Source organism: Euwallacea fornicatus, chromosome 2 (genome assembly GCF_040115645.1).
Source record: "Euwallacea fornicatus isolate EFF26 chromosome 2, ASM4011564v1, whole genome shotgun sequence".
In the NCBI taxonomy this organism is placed as follows: Eukaryota; Metazoa; Arthropoda; class Insecta; order Coleoptera; family Curculionidae; genus Euwallacea; species Euwallacea fornicatus.
In genome coordinates this window covers 393152-408613 of record NC_089542.1, presented here as the reverse complement: position 1 = coordinate 408613, position 15462 = coordinate 393152, and the positions used below count along the sequence as shown (strand labels likewise).

The 15462-nt window shown below is 37.5% G+C and overlaps 3 protein-coding genes across 17 annotated transcripts; 2 read left to right on the top strand and 1 right to left on the bottom strand.

Moving 5' to 3' along the window:
- The first annotated feature begins 995 nt into the window (after positions 1 to 995).
- LOC136346666 (synaptic vesicle glycoprotein 2B-like) lies at positions 996 to 4422 on the top strand. 8 transcript variants are annotated; one of them, XM_066296048.1, is made up of 11 exons: positions 996 to 1341; positions 1423 to 1503; positions 1638 to 1768; positions 1829 to 2031; positions 2147 to 2309; positions 2428 to 2646; positions 2699 to 2948; positions 3003 to 3373; positions 3428 to 3571; positions 3622 to 3864; positions 3918 to 4422. In XM_066296048.1, exons 4-11 carry the CDS (start codon positions 1854 to 1856, stop codon positions 4096 to 4098), a joined length of 1749 nt encoding a protein of 582 aa, XP_066152145.1. In that variant the 5' UTR covers positions 996 to 1341; positions 1423 to 1503; positions 1638 to 1768; positions 1829 to 1853; the 3' UTR covers positions 4099 to 4422. The 8 variants fall into 8 exon arrangements, with proteins under 8 accessions (XP_066152145.1, XP_066152093.1, XP_066152122.1 ...); XM_066295996.1 differs by having other exon boundaries at positions 1819 to 2031; XM_066296025.1 differs by having other exon boundaries at positions 1423 to 1507; positions 1643 to 1768; positions 1819 to 2031.
- A 725-nt stretch (positions 4423 to 5147) lies between these two features.
- Positions 5148 to 6337, top strand: Dhfr (dihydrofolate reductase). Of its 5 annotated transcripts, none has more exons than XM_066301608.1 (5): positions 5166 to 5247; positions 5300 to 5364; positions 5567 to 5831; positions 5900 to 6009; positions 6094 to 6337. In XM_066301608.1, exons 2-5 carry the CDS (start codon positions 5324 to 5326, stop codon positions 6167 to 6169), a joined length of 492 nt encoding a protein of 163 aa, XP_066157705.1. In that variant the 5' UTR covers positions 5166 to 5247; positions 5300 to 5323; the 3' UTR covers positions 6170 to 6337. The 5 variants fall into 5 exon arrangements, with proteins under 5 accessions (XP_066157701.1, XP_066157700.1, XP_066157709.1 ...); XM_066301607.1 differs by having other exon boundaries at positions 5546 to 5831; XM_066301604.1 differs by having other exon boundaries at positions 5148 to 5364.
- A 503-nt stretch (positions 6338 to 6840) lies between these two features.
- Positions 6841 to 15156, bottom strand: Pdk (pyruvate dehydrogenase kinase). 4 transcript variants are annotated; one of them, XM_066301555.1, is made up of 8 exons: positions 14886 to 15150; positions 14633 to 14821; positions 14327 to 14465; positions 13126 to 13379; positions 11575 to 11775; positions 9962 to 10137; positions 8521 to 8745; positions 6841 to 8348 (listed from the first exon to the last, which is right to left on the bottom strand). In XM_066301555.1, the coding sequence occupies exons 2-8, from the start codon at positions 14730 to 14732 to the stop codon at positions 8157 to 8159; spliced, it is 1287 nt and encodes a 428-aa protein (XP_066157652.1). In that variant the 5' UTR covers positions 14733 to 14821; positions 14886 to 15150; the 3' UTR covers positions 6841 to 8156. The 4 variants fall into 4 exon arrangements, with proteins under 4 accessions (XP_066157652.1, XP_066157651.1, XP_066157656.1 ...); XM_066301554.1 differs by having other exon boundaries at positions 14633 to 15150; XM_066301559.1 differs by having other exon boundaries at positions 11575 to 11760; positions 14633 to 15148.
- Positions 15157 to 15462: the final 306 nt, after the last annotated feature.

The window sequence follows — 15462 nt, the reverse complement described above, 5'->3', positions numbered from 1 at the left end:
TCTCGAGAACATCGCCATCAATTGTAATATCTGCTGCCTAGAAGGTTCTGATTCATAATGCTTTAATTAGAAAATTATATTTAGCCAAATTCCGGTTTTTCCGTAATAACTTCGAAGCTAAAAGTCATTTGGCAATGTTGTTTTCAGTTTTCGAAACACTCTTGCTCTTGCACTTTTCGACGCCCCCCCGTATATCAAGGATTACGTTCAGTCTATATCTCTGCTCTTGTGCTACAACTTCAACCGTCCTTCCGCCTCTCTGAGGTTTTGAGATAAATTATTGCCAAGACAATTTCGGACACCCAGTATGTAAAATTTTATATAAATTTCGAGTTTTTACCGTCAATCTCTTTCAAATGGCAAGTTAATGAAATTATACTTCAAACTCGATTTTCACTTCGCTCTAGGGATATAAAAGGAATGCTCCAGTTGTTAGACATACTTAAATGGATCTACGAAATTTTAAACTTTTGAAAAGGACCTGGGCACAAGATATAAAATCTACGCCTTTAGTTCTCCTCGGCTGAGAGATGTTTAATTACTTTTTAAAATCTCCCTTTTTGTTGTAAACACGTGAAGCGACCTCTACCTCGCGCAGTTAATTACCCCTGATCGACCAGATTTAGTACCACCCGAACGCGCCAGATCACATTTCGTTTGCCGCAGACGTACGAAAAGAGGGCTCTACAGTTCTAAAGCACATTTTGCAAAGAGCTTTTGGTCCTGCGGGCAGGGCAGATCTGAGACTGCCTGACATGTTTAAAGTAACCGCAGACAATTGAATTTGACCATCAAGTTAGTCCAAGTAAATTAAGCTGGGACAGCTGTTTCTCAACTTTACTAAATTGACCTATAAATAATTTTTTGTCATCTTTCATGTCCTTCTGTATGCAGAGTCACGTCAGTTTTCGCATATTCAAACTGGCAATGAATCTGGAAAACTGGAAAGATGTCACGCGAGTTGCGCTATCGTCAAAGAAGCTACGACACACGGAGGAACAACGGTAAATCCATTTCGCATGTAGCACTCATTGTCTGCATGCAGCGGTTCAGTTCAATTTAATTCATCCAGACGTCTTGTCCAGATTTTAAAGAGAAAAAATCTCGCGGATCCGGATACTTCTTCCACAATCCCTTGAGTGTATAAGACCAAATGTTCGATAGTTAAGTGTATAACGTGAAATAATAAGTCTCTAGACTTCATTGCCAGTCCTGCTTATCGATTCGCAAACCGGCCGCATCTGGATTCTGGAATTTCTGGATCGATATAACAGGATACGAGCAGAAACGTCGCTAGCAGCAACGCGTGCGATTACACACATTGACTATTTAAATATACAGGTAAGTTGTACAGAATGCAGTAAAGTAGGAAGGATTCAGCTGCCCGAAGAAGCATGAATGTTTGAAGATTATTATTTCCAGAAATGCTGCAAGAAGTCACGTTCGGGATAGGGTACATTTACAAGAAGCTAAAAATTCCCTCTTCTCAGATGGAAAATAGAGGTAGGTCATAGATTAGAGTACAACAGGCTGGAACAGCATGTCTGGAAACCACTAATGTCGGATGATTATCATTCCCAGAAATACAGCAAAAAGTCACGTTATCGACCACAAAAATTAAAATTTCCGTTTCTCAGCCTAGTTAGAGCCATCTGGAAAATGTCATAGTTTCCGTTAAAACTGACTCCATCCTCAACAATGTGCGAAGAATCCACATGCCTAGTATCCCCTTTAGAGGCAGCGTCAAACGGACCTAATGAGAACCGGCGTAAGTAGTTTAGTAAATTTATCCATTTTTTCCATTAAAATGTTCTGAAGACATCACCAGCCGCAACAATAGTAGCAACGCTCTCATGGGCTTTCACGAAGATGCCCTGTCTCAAGCCACCATGGGCAAAGCCCAGATCATGTTGGTTTTGGTCTTGGGATTGGCCCTGGCAGCTGATTGCATTGAAGTCAAGATCATCAGCTTCATTTTGCCCGCAGCTGAGCTGCACTTGTGCATCGAAGACCGGAAGAAGGGATGGTTAGGTAAGCAGGATGCTTTCCCCGATTGTGCGTCCCTTTTGAACCTCTTAGATGAGGCTGAAAGTAGTTTTCGTATTTTCAGGAAGAGTTGTTTTTGTAGAATATTTTATATTCGTAGTTTCCATAACTCTCTTGGCAATGGCATGTGGATCCTTTGCCTGGGGTGTTCTAGCGGATCACATAGGGAGGAAAAAAGGGCTCGCCCTAGCGCTAATAGTGGCCATCATGTTCGCTGCTGCTGCTTCTGTGATGCCCACCTATGGAACTTTCATGACTGCCAGGTAAGATACGCGTGGAACTTCTAGTTCGCATCCAAAAGTCGCACATCTAGGTCCCATCCAATCTATCCAGAGGCTCGAAAATTCCGCAATTAAATTAACCGATTTCTCGTCTTTCTAGGTTCGGCTCGGGCCTGGGTATATCCGGTGCTTTCCCGATAGCATTCAGCTACATGACAGAGACTTCTTCCCGATCGTCCAGAGCAAAATACACCGGAATGCTTCATTCTTTGTGGCCCCTGGGGGCCGCTTATATTGCAATTGTATTCGAAGTCGCCATGCCCACTTTAGGAGCTGACATCGTCAAAGACAACAAGGAACATTGGAGCTCGTGGCACCGGTAGAATCGGAACGCTCAATCAAAAACCATTTCTGCATCAATAAAATTGCAGATTTCTACTCTTGAGTGTCATTCCAGCGGCAGCGAGCATCATAGGGTTGATATGGACCTCGGAATCACCAAGGTACCTCCTAGAGGCCTCGAGGGAGGTTGAGGCTTTGGCAGTTTACCAGAGGTTGCACAAATTGAACAAAACAAGGACACAGTATGGCCTCACGGAGCTTGAACTCCCAGGAAGAAGCTCATATCCAGAACCACCCTTGAGCAACACCAGAGGGGTGTTTGCTCACGGATTCGATTCTGTCAGTGATCCTGGAGCAATGCTGTTCTTATACTAACGGAGTTCGTTTCTATAGGTAATGCAAGTCTTCTACAAAATATTCTCCCCAATATACTTCAAGACCACGATAATACTTGCAATTCTGCACCTGATTTGCGGATTTGCCACTATGGGAGTCTCAACATTCTCGACGTCGATAATCAAAGAGCTTAGAGAATGGGAATATATGAAGCAAAAGAAATTTGTGGAGAACCAGAGCTTTTCCGGCTTCTACAATGACTCTTTAGAGAACGTGTTCTTCAAGGACTGCACATTTCACGACTGCGTTTTTAGTCATATGAATCTGGTACATGTGAATTTCTGGAATTGCACCATTCTCAAATCCAAATTTTTCAACGTGAAAACTTCAGTTCTCTCCATCGAGAATTCTGTAGTTGCAAATTCTCAGTAAGTTTTTAAATAAATTAACCTTTTTTATGGTTGTGCCATTTTCCTTTTAAGGTTTATAGACACTGATTTAATGCCCCATCACTTCATCAACTGTCATTTGACCAATAACACCTTTCTCTCTCTTATTTCAAACTGCGCAGTCGACTTTGACTACAATATTTACTTGGATGACCTGCGCAGAGAAATCGAAATTGGGTGAGGACTCCATTTCGGCCATTAAACCGACTTTTTTACACTATTTTTAGGTCAATTCTAATGATTCCAATCCTGCTAAGCACTGGACTAATCCTGGCAAAGAATCTGCTCTCCAGAAGCCGAATTTTGGTAGTACTTTGGGCCGTTATCTGTCAGACCTCGTTGGGAATTCTCGTTTTTAATTACAACTTCCTGCTTTTCTCGGTGATAGCCCTGGCCTTACAGCTACTGTTAAATGCAGTTCTAACTGTGATCACTTTAGTGGTTTTGGAAGCTTATCCCTGTCACGTTAGGTCTGTCTCTCAGGCTCTTTCGTTTCAGATTTTGACAAAAATGTATGTTTTAGGTGCTCTGCGCATGGTCTCATGCGCAGCCTCTACCACATAGCCTCATTTTGCTCCATCCCCATCTACAGCATGCTAACGGGTCCAGATCTTATTTTTCCAGCTTTTTTTACAGCTTTCCCGTGTTTCATTGCTGTGTTGCTCTCATTTAAAATAGAGGACAATAGTCAAGTTTTACTGTGAAAAATACCTCAGTAGTGCTAGAGCTCACTACAGTGGTTGAGCTCTGCGGCAAGGGAAGCTGAAAATTTGTATCCTCTGACACGTTTTACTGCAGCTGTGATAAGTTTTCACGTAAAAGTTGGTTAGGGAGATTTTCAATGCTTAGAAAGGTTTTAAGCTGCGTTGGAACCTCGTCAAATCCATAGATGTAGGGGATTGTAAAACTGGTAAACGTCAATGTTGGTGTAGAAGTACTCTACGTTGTGTATATCAATGGGTGTACAATTTTCTAATTTCAACTTTCACCAGTTTGTTATTATTCCAATAAAGTTAGTTGTTTGGTAATTGATGATTTTTTTTTGTTAATTGTAAATTGCCCTTATCGGATGCTGATTTCATACCCTTTCGACGTGAGCAGGTGAACAATTACCAAGACTTAATTTCCTTTCGGCTCAATATAACTTTGATCTGAGCTAACGTAAAACAGAAAAAAACAATTTTATAAGCAATTGAAGGAAAAAGTATAAATAAATAAAATAAATAAAAATAAAATAATAACAACAACAACATTTGCAATGACAGTTTTTTGACAACAACTGTCATTCCTCAGCAGCAGAGACGAGGGATTTTTTAAGTGCTTTACGTTCATTTATGTTATTCTGCTGCATAACAATTAACCGATTGTACAGCTCATTGGGAAAGGATAATGTGGGAGGTAAGCTCGTAAGTCTAGGAACGTCCTCATATCTCCTTAACTTCTCTCTGCCTCTAATCCCGCCTTTTCATACCGCTCGCGGCAGGTATGCTACAGACAGGCGCATCTTGGGTTGCTACAAGACGCCCCAACAGTACTCTTAACAGGGCACTTAATTCAGTAAATTCAGAGACGTTCAATATTAGATTATATTACTTTTTTGCCCCTTTTGTATGTCTTCATTACAAACCAATAAAGCCGAATCCGGACACACCGACCTACGCCGATATCTCGCAAGTACTATCAAAAGCCTAACGAACAGTTGCTAGCTACTGTAGAATATGCCCACGCGCATGTCCACGGATTCACTCCCATGATTTCTTTCATTTGCCGGCTTGCCACTCTGACCTCGTACTCGCAGACTTTTTCGAGTAAACGACGATGATGTCGACCATTTCCTAACGAGTTTCTCTCGCGTAAGAGTTATTAAATATTCTAAAATTCAATATTATGAGTGTTAAATTGAAGCTGATAGTGGCAGCAACCGAGAACATGGGAATCGGCAAGAACGGAACGTTGCCATGGCGGTTGAAGTAAGTGCCATTAAATAATAAGCCCGATAAAACATGGTCGCGATAATGGTATTATAAAGATTTGTTTAATGTCTGTTGGGCACGTAATTAATCTAAATGTGTTTGCCGGTTAAAGGATAATTTGTCCTTGATATTAGGGAGACCTTTCTATATTCCATTCCTAAATAGTCTGTGCACTTAGAAACGAGATGGCGTACTTTAGCAAAATGACCACGACCACGAAGCAGGCAGGCCGTAAAAATGTAGTCATCATGGGCAGGAAAACGTGGGATAGCATTCCGGGCAAATATAAGCCACTGGCCGGCCGGATAAATTTCGTTCTAAGCCGATCGGATTTAAACTTAGAGCAATTTCCAGACTCGTTTGCCTTTAAGAGCTTCGATGAGGCTTATAAAAAGCTCCAAGACACACAATTTCAGCCGAGCTACGAAGATGTGTGGGTGATCGGAGGGTCTAGTTTGTATGAGGTCGTACCCGATTTTAGTTAGATTTTCAAGAAATTTATAAAACCATGTTATTCTTTTCATTTTTAAAGGAGGCCTTTGCTTCGCCGTATTTCCAGAAGCTTTATTTAACCAAAATCCAGAAAAATTTTAATTGCGATACATTTTTCCCTGTCGAATTGGAAACCTTAAAAGAAGTCAGGTGCGTATGTTTAAACCTGTTGTCGTCGTTCGTTTTCGAAAATCCTAAATAACTTAACCGATTTTAAAATTGATCACATTTTAGTGAAGAAGATGTTCCACAGGCCCTTCAGGAAGAGAACGGCGTTCGGTATACTTACCACGTCTATGTCAAAGCTTAGTTGTTTGGTGCTTGTCTTCTATAGCATTCATTTCTCCATTCCAAATGTAAGCCGACTTCAGAAGATAGGGAAAAATTAATAGAAAAACGAAAAATGCCAGAAGTGAAGTGTATAGATTGAGAATACATAAAGTACTCAGTAATTAATCAATATAATAATTTCAGAGTGGTTCACATATTTTACATGCTTACAATTCACACTTTAATTTTATAATGTTTCTTTTTATTAATATTTTTTTTGCTAATTTGTTATGTTATTTGTCAGTAGGAACAGGGAAAACATTTCACCGGCATAAAGTGGCAAAATTATAACGATTTATAATTTCCTTAAATTACGCCCTCATTTACCAAGTCTTGCTCCCACTTTTCTACTAGAGCAGTTATACTATTTTCAAATTCAAGCGCCTTCCCCACAAAACAATGATCTTTAGTTCAGTTATATACAGTGCAACCCACTTAAAAATGCGACACCTCCATATAATTTGATGTTGAATAACTTTCTGTAATTAGTAACGCGAGACAAATCGTAATTTAGGAGAGGAAGGTTTAAAATGCGTCTTTCTGGACAATTTACAGTTGACGGGAGTAGAAAAAGAAGAGGCACATGTGCTGCAAAAAATTCATTTACCGCTGGTTCTGTGAAATGCAGTTTCAAAGAAATAACACCAAAAATAAAATAGTAGGTATATTGATATGTTATTGTAGCTCAGAAGTTATATCTTATATTACAGAAGATTATCACACAGAAACTACATAATTTACATGTAATTACTCACTAATACATATCACTTTAATTATAAATTTTAATCCTTACCCGATAGTTTATTGTGGCGCCTCAAACATTTCATCTACCACCATTTGGCTAATAAATTAACAAAATTTAGGCGGTATTACTAACGCAATACGTAATTCCATTCTTCTTTGGCTCAAATCCATCCTCATGCATCAACAACCGAAAAGATATAATATTTTTTATTTTTGAAGACGTCACTTCTAAAATTGTAGTCAAAAACTGTAAATAAAGTAAATCTTTCTACTATTTTATACAGCAACGTTAGCGTTTAAGAGAAATCTTTGTCCAGTAACCCTAACTTGCGCTTAAGTCTAACATCAGTAATGTTTTAAGTGGGAAAGGAGCATAATATTACGAAGATATATGTCTATGTGGTCAGTCATAAACATTCTCAAGTGTCATAAAAATCGACTGTTTTCGCTGCATGTATGATAATTGGTCTACTGCCACTACAACCCCACATGAGGGTAAGTCATGAGAACAACAAAATTCCATCGGGCGAAAACGTCTGTTTCACAACTGTAACGTTTCAGAGACCAATCGAATGTTTTGCTTTCAGTTAAAACGACGGTTAGCTTCAAATCCACAAGCCGAGCTATAGTTCACGCCTTGTTTAAATTGACGTTAACGCATGCAGAAGTGGCAACTTACGTCACACTTAGAATTAAGTGCAGCTTGTGGGCGTATGTGGAATATGGTGGTTAGCGGCGTTAAGTCCAACGAATGACGATTGCTAAATTCAGTTACTGTCACTAACCTGACAAACACCAAATTTTACTCTTTCGCTGCATTGACAGTTACAAACAGGGAAAACATTTGATTTACGTGGCACTAAAGGATTTTTATATCTTACAACCACATATAAACTGTGATGTACATCTTTAAGTTCTTCGGAAACTTGAAATTCCGAATAATTTTCCCATCTAAAGTAAGTTTGCTTCCCATTAAAATTGTACCATTTCAATAGAGGAATGTGCAACTTTAACAACCCTTCAAAACAGCTTACAAACTTATTAAAATTTGAAACCACACTAATAAATCTATAAATCACAATTATCAAACCAACCGTTTGGACTTTGTCTTAATTTCTTTCTTTAAACCAACTTATTGCTTCCTTATAACGGCCAAAAATAATGTAATTTGAAATTAATTATATCTAAGCCTGCTAAGAATTTCAATCTAATCAGCCCCGGCATTACAAGGCTCTGGTGAGGGCCTCATTACCAGATTGCGGGAGTTGATGCTTTTTTGTGTTTATACTGATTTGCCTTGCGCCGATGTGGGTGGCTTGGTTGGACCAGTCTCCCGCTTGGGCGGTGCTCCTGTAGAATTTGGATGTTGTCTTGTTGAATATGGGCAGGAGCTCGTTGGCTTCGTTGGATAAAGCCTGAAACAACGGTGTTTTTACTAATTTTGAGATAATGCAATGAGAAATTGATATTCCATACAGTCTTTGTAAGTACCGAGGTTGGAAGTAAAACTGGTACTGCTTTTTTGCTAAATATCTGGTCATGAATAAAACACCGAAATATCATCGAACTAAACAATATATTCTGTACCTTCATATAAATAACAGCGTCTGTTCCATAGCCCTCGCATGACAATAAAACCAAATCACCATGGAAGTAGCGAGCATACAGGCGAGAAATTGGTAAACCGTACCCATATCCGGCCAGTGGGACTGTGTGGGCATCAGATTTGCTGGGTTGAGGGGCTGTCGAGTACATATATTTGAAGAGATGGTCGGTAGTCGAACGGGGAATGCCGCCGCCCAAGTCAGACATCTGCCATTTTGAAAAAGAAAAGAATTGATTTTCGGACTGGGATTTTGAGAAGACAAATTTAAACCATCCAGTTTTCTCGAATTTATTTTACTTGGCGGTATGAAAAGTAAAAAAAAAAATCAGTTGGAAGACTGCAGAGACGGATATTGTTGGTGAAATTAAATGCCGTTTAAGCGCAAAAAACAGGTGCGCATTTTAAAAATGTGCATTGATACATATATCAAGATTTAATTATTATTTTGAAAAAGCTGATAATATACCTCTTTTTTGCTCAATTTTGCTTCATACCTTTAAAATTAAAAGCCTCTTGGCAAAATTGTAATTGACATATTACATAGCTAATAAAACAACATATTTTCCTGTTGACTTCCTAAGTGTTTCTTAACGATTCGAAGATATTAAAAGTGACCTGCGGTGTTTAGGATATCCTGTGTATAAAAACCAGGAGTTGTGATATTACAATAAGAAAGCTGTTGACCTTTGGTCACGAAAGCCCGATCTTCACAACCACAGGAGTTAAAACGAAAACAAAGTGAAATGCTGCACATACGAATAAACTATCTACAGATAAGTTGCAAAAATGTAGTCGGCTAAACCTATATTAACAACAATATTAAACGATTATTTTATTAAATATTATCGCTAACAAAACATGAAAATATGTGTGCCTATGTACCTATAAATGAGGAAATTTATGTTTTATAACGATAGTAAACTATAAACAAATCACTTTACTGGGTTTGAAAACATGACGGTAAAAATAGACATTTGTAATTTACATTAACAGCTTTTAAGCGAATTTATCCATATTGAAATATTAATAACCCTTATTTAAACAAAAACGTTTTCGGAAATGCGTATGCGTATATCGATTCGAAAACTGTTGCATTTTCCTTGAAGTTACAAAAACAGAACGATGATTAGAAATTCCGTGCATGTTTCAGTACCTTATGACGTAATTGTTGACAATTGGGTATTTACTTACTGATGAGCTGAACGAGGGCGCTGCGAATCCTAAACAACCGCAGACGCGCGTAGCAAAACAATTTCAAATGACATTTCACGCCAAATTGAACTTCATTGAATTAGTAACTTCCTCATGTTTGCATTTTGCCTGCCAATTGAGTCATGGATAAGGAAGTGCCGATGTTAAAATAAGTTCACGATTTCCGCAATGAAAATTACCAGATACTAGAACCAAATAATCGTTCCTTACCTTCAAACAAATATCCTCTTTACCCTTGGAAACGGCTACAGTAAGGGGTGGGAATTCGTTACTGGAATTGTGGTACTCCATTACTGCTCTCATCGAGTTTTTGAAAAGTTCAAAAAGCATGTGGTATAAGTGCGATGGCACGTAGACAATGTTGATGAAGTCTTCTTTTTGCAAATCTGTAATTTGGCATTAACCAAACACTAAAAAATTGTGATTTTATTATAGTTGAATCACTTATATCGGAAACCCGGTAGATAATTGTCAATTTACAAAAAAATGGTATTTTTATTGCTTAAATAGAAAATGCTTCTTAAAATCAAAAATAGCTGGGGAGAATTTAGTTGTCGGTATCAGAACCATCTATCTATCACGGGACATTGACAGTGACATTTTTTGCGACCATTTGCACTAACCGCCATTTTGACAAAGCCTTGAAATGCCCTGGCTCTGGTTCTATAGGAACACTTGAGAGCGAGAATAAGGCTTCTGATGATTTGATTGGTCAATTTGATTGCACATAAACGTCATTCTCGCTTTCGTATGTTTCTATAGAATCAGGTCCATTGGTAAGGGATTCAATGGCATTATTATTGAAGCAAGCACTAGACTAACAGTGTCATTACATACAGCCACTATTCAATATGTATTGTCCATTGGACAACTTGCAGTAAAATCAACATTACGTAAATTTCACATTCCCCCAGAATTCTCCGCAAGTGAAATCAAGATTCTTTTATCAGAAAACAATCATTAGAATTGCGCTGCAATCAAATAGAAAAACATTGAATCTGAATCATATATATCTTTATTTTATAGATGTCTTTGAAAAAATGTACATATTGTAAATAATAAGTAATTTATCGTAATATAATATTACAAAGATTAGTAATCTCGGTAATAAATATCGATTAACCAATGAAATGCTGAGATTATGTTTCGATCGATAATCATTGGAATTATTAGCAGTTAAAAGTTTAAGGAATTGGTCCCTGTCTTACCAAAATCTTAAACTTATAAAATGTCTATGTTTTTCAAAAAGTTACGATATAATGCCTAAACTCAGTAGCGTTCAAGAGGGACATTTTTTTCATTATTATACGTTGTATCGCATTAACAAAACTGTGTAAAATAGACAAAATATGAAATACCGTTGATTTTAACCTAAGGTCGATACACCTCAGCTTTTTTTTGTTAAGAGTTTCCGACTATAGTGAAAAGTGAAAGCATTCAGTGACCTCCCCCTAATAATAATTCAAGACTCAACTAGAACCTTCAAAAATGGATTGTGATAAAAGCAAATGTAGTGGCCGCTTTCGTTCTATCCATGATTTGAGTCTAATTTTGCTATAGGTTTGTCCACACAAGTGACAGCAATAATTAGCATCCCGGATTCAGTGGAAACTCAAGGACGTTCCAAACAACAATCAATTCCTTCTTAAATTCCGTGAAGTAAAATTGACGTTAACAATAGCAATAATCATCAAGATGTGATACTTAGTAGCGTATCACCCGCATTTCAAGGGTAATGGCACTTCGTGAAATGAAAATAAATTATCTACGCCTCTGTTGCAATTTTGCCAGTTTATTGAATTGTAAGAAATAACGGAACTCACCATTATGTTGAGCCTGATTGATAATGAGGTCCGGTGATGCTAAGTAATACTGGTCGCACAAGAATCGGGCATTTTCGTAAGCATCCTTGATCACGCTTACCACATCGCACTGAGTATCAATGCAGCCGATATATTTACTTCTGTTGGGGCCAGGAGCGTTCTCCAACTGCCCCCCGAAGATCAGTGCTGAAAACAAATGTACTGGTTTACAATTAGAGAGGATGAAATACAACAAAGGGCAAAAATCATAAAAAAAAAACATAAGATAGGGTTAATCGTGCCGAAAAGTCCAAACAAACAGAAAGAAAAACGAATGTTAGGGTTATCTACAGGGTGTCTCACACAACCGGGGTTGTCCTATATCTCATTTAACATTTGAAAAGAGTGAAAAAATTAAACAAGAGAGTTGTAAAAACTAATGCGGAGCGTGTTTTAAAGTTACAACAAAATATGCAAAAGTTTGGTAGTCAATCAATCGAACAACAATAAATCGACGTAGATTATCTTCCCGAAAATTTGCAACAAAAGGTAAAATAGTACGGAATGGGGATTTCATGAACAATAAAGCATACGAGCTTGGTTGAATGGGAGAAAAACCGCAGGTTCGTGGAAGGTTCAGGGTTCTAACAGATTTACAAAACGTTTTTTGGTTTTTCAGTTGTTTCGAAAAAAATACCCTTAGTAACACTTTTATCGTGGACACACTATATGATATATGTCCGATACACTGCATTAGTTTTGGAAAGATCCACAAGTTTGCCCCATGTAGAACAATTGGATTTGTCTTATACAGGGTGGCTCAAAATGAAGTCTTTTACGGTTAAACACTAGACCTGCCTAAAGTGGGTGTTTATAAAAGACAATTACATGCCCTTCAAACCGATCCACCGTACTGGCGGACCTGCCCGATTATTATGAACAAGAAATCGTCCAGTAGCGGGAAAACTGGTAAGAGTTTGGCCGTTCAAATTTGTTCGTTAAGAGTTAAAATACTTGCTTTAATACATCAATTAATTTTCTAATTGATTCTAACTACAGAACCTGATTGCGTCGGTGTGCAATCACATCACAAGGGGGAAATAATTATAATGTCGTTATTTGTAAAACCGCCATTAATGTCCCGTTACCCCACGAGTCATGTTAATACTTTACTTTAACCACATTGAAGATCTGGGTAAACAGTAAACATTTAACTCAATACTTAAATAACAGGTCCAAGGTTAGATCACATGCGATAGGGCTAACGACAATCGTAAGCGGACCGACACACATAGTGATCGATGATTATGTATTCTTGTTCAAAACCCTGTTAAAACTTAAAACATTGTTTGTCAACAGTTCTCGGAAAAAATTGTGGACTTTGTCCTTAATTATTATGATTTTTTTCTAAGGTGACACACGTTGCGCACGAGTTCTATTTTTATTTGCCGTAGGTCATGCATTCGCGGCCACCTCGCTAAGGTTTCGACTTTGAAACCGTCTAGGAAACGAAACTTAATCGTTTTATCAGTAGAGATAAATAGAAACTTTTTCCAAAATTAATTTACTTACTGTGTTGATTAATCAGCATCCTGATGGAAATCCTGGACATGTAAAATCTGTCCAAAAAGTACTGTATGCTGTGCTCAGTGTGGCAGTCCACGTCGTGGGACTCCTTGAGTTCTAGCACTCCTTGTGCCATGGTTTCCACCACGTCAGAATGTCTGTTACGAATTTTTACCAATTCGTTGCAGAAATGTTCCAGAGTACCCGGAGTCGGGTCTTTCCTTTCAAACTCCAATATTTCTTGAAAACTGCGCATGTACCTAAGATAATGATGGGTTTTCACCGGAATAGTTGGCTCAGTGATTGGTAATTACAGTTGCAAACCCAGTTTCTTCGCTTCGTTAAATTTACTGATTAGTCTGGCAAGAATTCCCAAGTTTTTCCCCATAAAAACTTTAAATTTTTAGTCATGATGGAGGGTATATTTTGTAAAGGAGCTTTAGGGATTTTCGCACTAGTTCTCCCCAAAAATGAAGTTAACGTGAATTTAAAAAATAGGAAAAAATATCTTGCCCTGTGCATCACTAAGCCACAATCAATCAATTTATTTAATTGATAAATAAGTAAATTTGGACCTGGCACACATACAACAAACACCACACATATTTTAGCTGTTATACAGGGCGTCCCATTAACATGAAATATATTCGTTTCATACAATGTTACATAATGTTTCAGGATAACACTTTAACAGATCACAACCTCTGCTTTCACACAACCCTCACGAGGCTTTAAAACAGATATGTATGATAAACAGGTATGTTTCCTTAGATTTGATTGACTGTTGCCTGATAGAGTTGCATAATCTGTAACCTACCACTAGTGTTTCAAGTACACTTCACCACTTAAAATAAGACTCTCTAAGCTAGTAAAGGAATACAGCAAGAATGAGTTATCTATGATTAAATTTATATTAAAAATGACGAAATCATATATTAATCCTCACTTTATCTTCACAAATGGCACTCATTAGCAGTTCCAAGCTAATGAAATGGCTATTCATTTTCTTTCAAGTTCTTCAAAACTTAGCTTACAGTGATTATTGTAATGTAAATGTAATATTGCTTAATACAGTGTTTAATTTGCTCTTCAACATCATCAAATTGAAAAGTAACCTGAACTAACCTGCACCCAAATAGCTCCCTTATAACCATAAAAGCCTGACATCATTGGAAATTAATGGTGCAAGCTATAAATCCTCACTTACCAATCATTCACTGCCAGAACTGAAGGCATCCTCAACAAGTTTTCAGGCAGCAGAGCTATCTCCTTCATAATGTTTGCCAATCGAACAGGCAATTCTTTGCGCAAAAAAATGAAACTCTTTTCCTCAGAGGCATTGAGTCCTAAACAGGGGACAGATTTGAATTTAAAACTAAGCCAAAGTTCATTCAACATATTGCTAAATGTGAAATAAGGTATTGCACAACCAAAACAATCAATGATGGTGGTTTGGGTGATATTGAGCCAAACAAAATAAATTTTACATTACCACCACAATCCACAATCTTACCGAAATCGATAAACTTTTTGATGGAAAGCGGAGATGGATTGAACTGGGAGTAGAAATCCAGCATTTTTGAAATGCTCTGCAGCCTAGATGTGAGCCTCATCTTGAATGTCACCTCCGCAATTGACCGTGGAATTAAAACGTTTAGATCACAGTTGTAAACATATACGAGCAATGAAAGTTATGTCATTTCTAAAAAATCAACTAAAAATATAAAATGGTTTTATTTTTATTTAAAAATTCACTAAAAATTCACTATAAATTGACTTTCTGACAGTCAAATTGAAATCGCGGTACAATAACTTATAAACAGATGTTTATGCTAATTCGACACACCAGGAATGGCGTAGTTCAATGCGAGACACGACCGTCTGCCAGCAACACATCAAACTACTGACTTATATTTATATATCCTCCAATGAGTGAGTTAACAACAAAATAAACCTTGATAAATATGATAATTTAATCCTAGAAATTTGTACAAATCAAAATAAAAGTCCTCTCCACCCCTCCAAACTTCAAAAATGACAAAGTCAGTGTCAATGGTAGTACAAATACCATTGTATTTATGTAAACAACTAAACGTCTGAGGAATGGCTGGAAAATGAAAATGATGTTAGAACGGGAGCGCCATATATTAGGTGCACTTGACTCTGTCTCGTACATTATAAGGGGAAAATTCCAGTTTTGTTATTAAAAACCATATTTATTTCTTCTGCTCATATAAAACTATTAAATTAGATTTCATAAGAAGAAACAAGTTCGAAGGTTATTATAATGTCTTGCAGCATAAATTTTATCTATTATTATGATGAAATTTATTCAGGGTTGCA